Source organism: Onychostoma macrolepis, chromosome 14 (assembly GCF_012432095.1).
Source record: "Onychostoma macrolepis isolate SWU-2019 chromosome 14, ASM1243209v1, whole genome shotgun sequence".
In the NCBI taxonomy this organism is placed as follows: Eukaryota; Metazoa; Chordata; class Actinopteri; order Cypriniformes; family Cyprinidae; genus Onychostoma; species Onychostoma macrolepis.
In genome coordinates, this window is record NC_081168.1 from 31,386,135 (window position 1) to 31,395,694 (window position 9,560).

Here is a 9,560-nt window from a genome sequence, read left to right on the forward strand (position 1 = left end):
AATATGTAATGTAGTGTGTGTGTGTGTGTGTGTGTGTGTTGTAAAGATCGCAAGTGAAAACAAAAAAAGAAAAGCTTACAGCAGCACGAGTCGTGACTGTCATGTTATCCTGATGGGAGCAGACTTCCTCTGTAAGTGATTATAAAACATTAGACAGTACCCAGATTTGAAGACTACAATAAGATTTCACTTCTACTGATAATGACATTTTGGTAGGCTACTATGAGATAGATAGATCAAAAAGTCTATATTTTTAAATGTGATGATTGGTACATTCTACCAGTATTTACCATACATTCAAAACTAATTAAAATAGGAAAAAATATGCAATATGAAAATAATTTAAGAGAAAAAGTTTTCTTAATAAAACACAAGGTTTTCAAAAAGCCTTTTCCAAAAGGTACATCTTGAAAAAGGGGGGGTCGTCTTATAATCAGGGTCGATACGGTACTGTGTATTGGTGCATGTAAATGACAGGTTTGAATACTTTATCCTAGTGTGAAACTGATTGGGGGGGAAAGTCACTCTATTTAAGCAGATTCAGAGCACGTAGATAAATGGATCCTGAGCTATCAGATGTCACCAAAGTCTCAGCTGATTCTTAGTCTTGACAGTCTAGTTGATCCATATTATGGAGTTTAGTTTGAACGGTTAGAAGCCGCTGAGCAGCAGAGCGTTTCAGATGCTGATGTTGGGACGGATCTGCTCCTCCTGCAGGTGGTGCACAGGGACCTGAAGCCCAGCAACATCCTCTACATGGACGATTCAGGAAACCCCGACTCCATTCGCATCTGTGACTTCGGCTTCGCCAAGCAGCTGCGAGGAGACAACGGGCTGCTGCTCACTCCCTGCTACACGGCTAACTTCGTGGCTCCTGAGGTGAGGCTCTGTGGCTGCGGCTGCGCATGCACTGCGCTGACAGACCCTCGCTCATGTGTCTCTGATCTGCTGCAGGTGCTGATGAGGCAGGGCTACGACGCCGCCTGTGACATCTGGAGTCTGGGAGTCCTGCTCTACACCATGCTGGCCGGGTCAGTGTGACGTCTGCAGTGCTTCTGTTCTGTTACTGACTAAGATGCATTTTACTGACAAATGGTGTGCGTAAAGGATGGTGTCATTCTTTAAAAAAAAAGAAGGAACTGTTGCTGTGAAATGGAGAGTAATGGAGATGAGTAATGAGAATGCAGTCATGCCAGCTGTGGTTTGATGTGACAGAGAAAGCCAAGCTATTCCAAATAAGTAGTTTTTAATTTCAGTTCGTGTTGATTTAAAGAAAAAAAAAATCATTGTTTCAGAGTTCAGAGGTCTCCTTTCCAAAATGTTACCCGTTGAAACAAAATAGAAGAGATATTAAGAACATTCTTTTTATCATGAGAACATTGTGTTAATACATGTTAACATGCATAGTTTTTTATTTTTTCTTAGATGCAGTTAAAAGCTAAATTGATGATTTTTAGATTTTTTTGCATGTATTGCATTTTGTAAAAATAAATACTAAATAAATTAATTTTAAGAAATAGTGTTTCTAAGCGTGTTTTCGTAGTATTAATATACAGTCTGACACATTGCAGCAGTAAGCTGAACAATCTGTGGATTTCTTCAGTCTGATTTCATAAAAAAAAAAAAATGAAATGAAATCAACTACATTCTTCAAAAAAATTGTTTCTATATTGGTAAACAATTGGATGCATTACAATTGTCCATTGCATGGAAACAGAGTTCTGAACTAGCCAGATAAGGTTTTGTATTTGGTTGAATGCATGTGAATCCTGTGTTTCTCTGTGTAGGTACACACCCTTTGCCAACGGCCCCAACGACACGCCGGAGGAGATCCTGTTGCGCATCGGCAGTGGGAAGTTCTCCCTGAGCGGAGGAAACTGGGACTCGGTGTCCGACTCCTCAAAGGTAGCAGAGGAGTTATCATGCGCTCATGTCGTGTCACAATTCAACATTATTCTTGGTTTAACATATCTAGTGTTAGTGGTTGGCTTGACCTTTATGATGCATGTTATATAAATCCTTATTGGTCAAGTCAAGTCAGGTCACCTTTATTTATATAGCGCTTTTAACAATACAGATTGTGTCAAAGCACTTAACAGTATCAAATTGGAGGATAGAGTGTCAGTAATGTATAATGATAAGATTAAACACTCAATTTTCAGTTAAAGGCATTTCATTATTGAATTCAGAGATGTCATTGTCTAGCTCAGTTTAGTTTAAATAGTATCTGTGCAATCAAATCGACGATAATCGCTAGAAATTAAGTGTCCCCAACTGAGCAAGCCAGAGGCGACAGCGGCAAGGAACCAAAACTCCCTCCGAGACAGAATGGAGAAAAAACCTTGGGAGAAACCAGGCTCAGTCGGGGGTCAGTTCTCCTCTGACCAGACGAAACCCGCAGTTCAAAAGTTTATATTTCTATTTTAATTTATTTTTTTATTTTGTTGCAATTTCTAACAATAATAGTATTATGTAATTAGGTATTTTATTATATTTTAGTTCATTTGTTATAGTTTTTAGTTTTATTGTATTTAATCGAGGTCTTCACTGGGGATATGTCTCTGGGGGTCATCTGGGTGTCCTGGTCTCCGCTGACGATCAGGGCTGTAGACATCATCTCTTGGTGCTGATCCACCATCTGATCGGATACGGACTGAGAAACAGACTAGGAAAGAAACAGACAAATATTAGCGTAGATGCCATTCTTCTTCACGATGTAACGAGTACATCGTGTGTTATGGGGAGTGTTCCCGGTTCGGTTGATCTAATTAATGCAGCCTAACAATCCTTTAACGGATTTGAATAATAGAAGCGTATTAGTGTGTTATGTGTAAGCCAGGCTAAAGAGATGGGTCTTTAATCTAGATTTAAACTGACAGAGTGTGTCTGCCTCCCGAACAGTGTTAGGTAGACTGTTCCAGAGTTTGGGTGCTAAATAGGAATAGGATCTGCCACCCGCAGTCGATTTTGATATTCTAGGTATTATCAAGCGGCCAGAGTTTTGAGAACGCAGCGGACGTGGAGGACTATAATGCGATAAGAGCTCGCTCAAGTACTGAGGAGCTAAACCATTCAGGGCTTTATAAGTAGTTAACAAGATTTTAAAATCTATCCGATGCTTGATAGGGAGCCAGTGCAGTGTTGACAGAACCGGGCTAATATGGTCATATTTCCTGGTTCTAGTAAGGACTCTAGCTGCTGCATTTTGGACTAACTGTAGTTTGTTGATCAAGCGTGCAGAACAACCACCCAATAAAGCATTACAATAGTCTAACCTTGAGGTCATAAACGCATGAATTAACATTTCTGCATTTGACATTGAGAGCATAGGTCTCAATTTACATATGCTTTTGAGATGAAAAAATGCAGTTTTACAGATGCTAGAAACATGGCTTTCAAATGAAAGATTGCTATCGAACAGCACACCTAGGTTCCTGACTGATGAAGAAGAACTGACAGAGCAGCCATCAAGTGTTAGATAATGTTCTAGGTTACTACATGTGGGGTTTATTGGTGATTGTGATTGATTCAGAGGAGCCCAGAAGGGTGCAGATATTGAGAGCTGGTGTTGTTTGCAGGATCTGCTGTCTCATATGCTGCATGTGGACCCTCACCAGCGATACTCGGCTGAACAGGTACTCAAACACTCGTGGATCGCCTGCCGCGACCAGAACCCACACTTCCAGCTCACACGCCACGAGGCGCCTCATCTGGTCAAGGTACGCCACTAATTCAATGTTTCGCCACGATTTTATTTATTTTTGTTAGAAATCGAGGAATCATGATTTTGAATAGAAATATTACCAAACGTAAGAATTAGACACTTTGACAACATGCCTGTGATAACGGTAAAGAGAAAAGAATAATGATCCGGCCGCATGTCGGTGCACGTGATTAACTGCTCACGAGTGACACGCTCATATCACACAGAATGAGCTTTTGTGTAGATAAAGATGCAAGAAGATCGCCGTGTTTTTAGACTGCCGTTTTATACAAGAGTCAAACACGTCCATGTTTACATAAAAAAAACAGTGGAAAAGCAGCGCAATCAAATAAAAAACCTGTAAAGAACTAGTTCTAGTTCTTTTATTTATAAAGCACATTTAAACAGTTACAAGTCTGACCAAAGTGCTGTACAACAAAAAGATCAAAGATAAAACACATTCAAACAACATCAATTTGCAAAAGCTTAAGAAAACAGGTGAGTTTTCAAAAGAGATTTTAAACCCGATAAAGATGCATGCATCATGGCATCTCCATGGAGCAGCTCTGAGGTGTGCTGGCAGGCTGTTCCACAATCTGGGGCCCATCACCGAAAAAGCTCCATCTCCTCTACGTTTCAGGCTTGTGGAAGGAACCATAAGTAGGTTTTGATTACCAGATCCTAAATCTCTGGTAGAATTGTAAGGATGCAGCAATTCCGATAAGTAACGCGGGGTAAGGTTGTGTAAACATTTATAAACAAATAGGAGGATTTTAAAATTTATCCTAAAATGAACATAGAGCCAATGAAGAGCTCTCAAAAAGGGGGTGGCAGGATCATATTTGCCGCCTTTCTTAAGAAAGAACACCAAAGATTTCTAACACACTTTGATTTCAAAAACTGACAGGCTATCCAAGGTTGAGTTAAATTTGAAATTGTCTGATGGGCCAAAGACAATAGCCTCAGTCTTTGAGTCATTAAAGGTTAAAAAGTTACTAGCCAACCAATGCTTTACCTCATCAAGACATTTAAATAGGGATTCAATAGCTGAAGGTTCGTTTCTTTTTATAGGCAGATAGATCTGGGTATCATCAGCATAGAAATGGAAAGATACACCATTCCTTCTCAGAATCGAACCTAAGGGAAGCATGTAGAGAGAGAAGAGCAGAGGTGCTAGGATAGAACCCTGGGGATGTCCAAATCTGAGATGGGCAGCAGAGGAGGTAAAGTTGCCAATTCTGACTGAAAAATATTGCGCTGTTAAATAAGATTTAAACCTGTTTAAGACTGAGGCTTTTAGCCCCACACAATATTCTAATCTATACAGGAGCAACTGATGACCTATAGTGTCAAAGGCTGCAGTCAGGTCTAAGAGAATTAGAGAATTAGGCCGTTTATCAAACGGAAGGCTGCATCCTCCGGAGGTCACATTTGCAGGCTGCATACGTCATCAAGCCTGGTTTATTTCGGTTAACTGAGCATTACATTAGCGAGTCAAAAGCATATTACAACAATTTACACTTAACTAAGAATTATGGTCAAATTTATAACTCTTAATGTTCTAAAATAAGATCATCTTTATGACGAATGCAGCCTACAAATGCGACCTCCGGAGGATGCAGCCTTCCGTTTGAGAAACGGCCTTAAAATCACAGAGTCATCTGAATCAGTAGCAACTAAGATATCGATTGACACTCTCAGCAGAGCTGACTCAGTGCTATGGAAAGGCATATTTCTGAGATATGACACAACACAATCTTTTCTAGTACCTTAAAAGGGACCATAGAAATTGGTCGGTAGTTGTTCAAAACAGACATGTCTAAGGAAGGCTTCTTGAGCAAAGGAGTAACAGAGCCCAATTTCAAGCATGCAGGAACAGAACCAGTTGATAAACATTTGTTCAATAGGGAAGGCAAAGCAGGGCCAATAGACTCAATTAACAATTTAAAATACCGAGGGTATATTACATCATGAGGACGGAACGAAGTTTTGAGGGGGGTGATAATTTCAGTGAGCAATTGCAGAGAAATGGGATCAAAGGTCTCCATATACAGTAGATGATGACTGGGAAACATCAACAAATATATGGTCATTATAAGTGGTTACCACCTGAGACCTTAAATTTGCAATTTATTAGAAAAGAGGCTCAAGAAGCTTTCACATAGTTCATTTGAGGGATTTGGTATATAATTGACAGATGAATTTAAGACATCATTTATGACAGAAAACAAAACTCTTGGTTTATTTTGATTGTTTAAAATCAGACTAGAGAAATATTCTGCCTTTGCAGACTTGGCAGCAGTCTGGTAGGTCAGAAGAGAAGACACATACACCTCATATGAAGACTGAAGTCTATCCTTTTTCCATTTTCGCTCCGCTTTTCTGCAAGCTTGTCTTAAAGAGCAAATTTCGGGAGTTAACCACTGTTCAGATTTAGATTTCGGTTTAAAAACTTTAGGAGGAGCTGTCACATTTAAAATGTCCATCCATATATGTGACCCTGGAGTACAAAACCAGTCTTAAGTCGCTGGGGTATATTTGTAGCAATAGCCAAAAATACATTGTATGGGTCAAAATTATAGATTTTTCTTTTATGCCAAAAATCATTAGGATATTAAGTAAAGATCATGTTCCATGAAGATATTTTGTAAATTTACTCCTTTAAATATATCAAAACGTCATTTTTGATTAGTAATATGCATTGCTAAGAATTCATTTGGACAATTTTAAAGACGATTTTCTCAATATTTAGATTTTTTTGCACCCTCAGATTCCAGATTTTCAAATAGTTGTATCTCAGCCAAATATTGTCCGATCCTAACAAACCATACATCAATGGAAAGCTTATTTATTCAGCTTTCAGAAGATCTATCATTCTCAATTTCACAAAATTGGCACCTAAGACTGGTTTTGTGGTCCAGGGTCACACATTATTTAGCAGCTCAAGATGTTGGTTGACATTCAGATCAGAAAATGATGAGTCCAAAGACAACTGTGAACTCAGTTCATTAAAAAGCACGTTAAAATTTAGGTGGAACTGAGAGGAATAAGACCGAGACAACATCACCAAATGGAGAGGGTGATTTGGCAGTGACAATGAGAATAAAATTGGCTTGTGGTCAGAGAAAGCCCATAAGTGAGAACTAGGTCCAAAGTGTGCCCCTGTAGATGGGTGGGCTCATTTATCCACTGTGTTAGGTTAAAGGATTCTGTAAGACTTAAACTCCCTTTGAATGGGAGTTTGATGGGCAACAAACATGAACATTAAAATCACCAACTAATATAAAACGGTCATAATTTGTAGTGATATACCCCATTAACTATACAACACAGCTAACAGAATGGGGCCGTTCCACTGAAAACTTAATAACTGAGCTTCAAAACTGGAAAAAACTTTTACAACAATTCTCTGACAGCGAGAGAAAAAAGTCTGTTTTAAAACAGTCACTGAGCCGCCCCCTCAACCTTTTGCATCATGGAGACAGGCTGAAAGCTGCTGTTCATTGTTTTTACAGAACATTTAAAGTTAATAATAGTCTACTGGTGTTATACCTTCAGTCACTTTGAATTTGAATTGCCTTGACTTTTGAGATTTTTTTAAAAGCATTTTCTTTGTATTTCTGAACATATATGTATGACAAGTTTGTACAAGATGTAGTTGTAGTTCATGCATCTTTTCTGCAAAGACATTTAACAAGTGATTTGTTTAACATTTTAAAATTTAAAAATTGAGAATAAATGTTCTGAAAAAATTGGGATTCAAAATCTTTTGCCCCATCGCCCAGCCCTACCTGAGTGTGTGGTGTGTGTCTCGTAGGGAGCGATGGCTGCCACGTACTCGGCTCTGAACCACAAGACGTGTAAGCCGGTTCTAGAGCCGGTGGCCGCCTCCAGTCTGGCCCAGCGCAGGAGCATGAAGAAGCTGACGTCTACAGACATGTCCTGAGGAGCTCGGCAGTTCCTCTCCAGTTCCCGTACTCTTCAGGAGCGCCGCGTCTGAAGGAAAAGCCCTTCTGTTTCTCTCTGGTAGAGGGAAGAACACCAGCTCCATCTCTCCATCCCGTGTCAGCGAGCCGCTCAGATGCTCTGCCCTTCACAGATCTCCTGGAGAAATGTCCAGCTCATACAGATTGTGCAGGAAGCCTGTTTGTAGGACCATTAAGAACATTTCGTGACAATCAAGCCCTTTTTCTCTCACACTTCCTATGAATATCAGGATTTGTTTTGGCTGAATTCTCCAGTATGTGTTACAGGAAGTACAACCACCTTCTGAATACTTTACAGGTGAAATGATGTCTAGTTTTCCCACATTAAAGAATAAGTCCATTTCCAGAATAAACATTTCTTAATTTACTCACCCCCATGTCATCCAAGATGTTCATGTATTTCTTTCTTCAGTTGCAAAGAAATTAGGTTTTTTGTGGAAAACATTCCAGGATTTTTCTCCATATAGTGGACTTCAATAGCTAATGTCAAAATTGCAGTTCAATGCAGCTTCAAAGAGCTCTACACGATCCCAGCCGAGGAATAAGGGTCTTATCTAGCCAAACGATCGGTCATTTTCTGGAAAAAAAAAAGAAGCAAACATGCAAAGAGAGTCATTGCCTTTTACAAAAAAGTCATAACCTACAAAATAACCAATCGTTTTGCTCGATGAGACCCTTATTCCTCGGCTGGGATCATGTAGAGCTCTTTGAAGCTGCATTGAAGCTGTTGAGCACCACTGAAGTCCACTATATGGAGAGAAATCCTGGTGTGTTTTCCTCAAAAACCTTCATTTCTTTGCGACTGAAGAAAGACATGATCATCTTGGATGACATGGGGGTGAGTAAATTATCAGGAAATTTTTATTCTGGAAGTGGTTTTATCCTTTTAGTGCACGAGAAGCTGATGAGATGAGAATTGGATGAATACGTCTAAAATGTGGCTAATTGTCAAAAGTGTTACTGTGCAAAAGCATCTTAACGGTCCTAAAAACAGGCACGATGCGGTTATGACCTGCACATTTCTCGCCGTTCTCCATCTGTAAGCCACTTCCTGTCCCGTTAGTGTTGCGAACCACATGGCATTACCTCAGAAGCACTCAGTGTTAGCGTCTCTTCGGCTCGATGTATATAGACTCGTTCGTCGTGTTGTGTGGATCCTTGAGCACATTTGCACTGAGGCTCGGCAGGTCGTCTCCTCTCCCTCCGTCTGTCCCCGTCTCGGACCGCTCTTTGCCTTTTGTTGAATGGGAAGTACATGAGCAAAAGGTGGAGAAATAAATCTATATTTATAAAATCGAATGAGGTGAATGAATGTAGATGAGATTGGATCCACAAAATCGCATCTCTCTGCTCCAGATGGAGGGAAAAAATGATTCCATGAAACTTTTTAAAGACATTGTGGAAATTGTATCATATTGTATTTATTTCACTTATTTTTAAAATTTTATTTTTCTTTCAGGTGATGTACATATTGACATTAAAGAGCATTATTGACATGATGCATTTCTTCTGTGGTTTCATTCAGTCAAGATTGAGTGCAAAATCAGCAAACAAGATGAAAGCAAAGGGTTTTATCACCAGTCACAATGAGCAGCGGTTGTAGAAGTGTAAGCATTTGTCCTGTCAAACATCTAAACATTACACAAGTTCATATCTTCACCATGGAGTCTGTTAGTATCCTCCATCTCTTATTTTTACAGGATTATAGTGTGCACCCATCGAGCATCGGCCCTGCAGTGATTTGAGTTGTTCATCTGTTTTAGAGAATGAATGCTGTCAACTTCTGCAGCAGTATTTGTGAAAGTCCTGTTTTATGACAACACATCTGTGCACAGTGAAAACCAGAACATATCTATACATGCATGCATGCA

The 9,560-nt window shown here is 39.6% G+C and overlaps 1 protein-coding gene across 2 annotated transcripts in view; it reads left to right on the top strand.

Annotated features, from left to right (window-relative positions):
- rps6kal (ribosomal protein S6 kinase a, like) overlaps positions 1–8,089 on the top strand; it is a 30,754-nt gene extending 22,665 nt beyond the window's left edge. The window contains exons 18-23 of one of the 2 annotated variants that reach the window (XM_058797224.1): positions 718–879; positions 955–1,031; positions 1,788–1,905; positions 3,579–3,719; positions 4,775–4,926; positions 7,521–7,656. In XM_058797224.1, the coding sequence (XP_058653207.1) occupies positions 718–879; positions 955–1,031; positions 1,788–1,905; positions 3,579–3,719; positions 4,775–4,885 (609 nt within the window). In that variant the 3' untranslated portion in view covers positions 4,886–4,926; positions 7,521–7,656. Of the gene's footprint in view, positions 1–717; positions 880–954; positions 1,032–1,787; positions 1,906–3,578; positions 3,720–4,774; positions 4,927–7,520 lie in introns of both variants that reach the window. The other variant, XM_058797223.1, reaches the window with a different exon arrangement.
- The last annotated feature ends 1,471 nt before the right edge of the window (positions 8,090–9,560 follow it).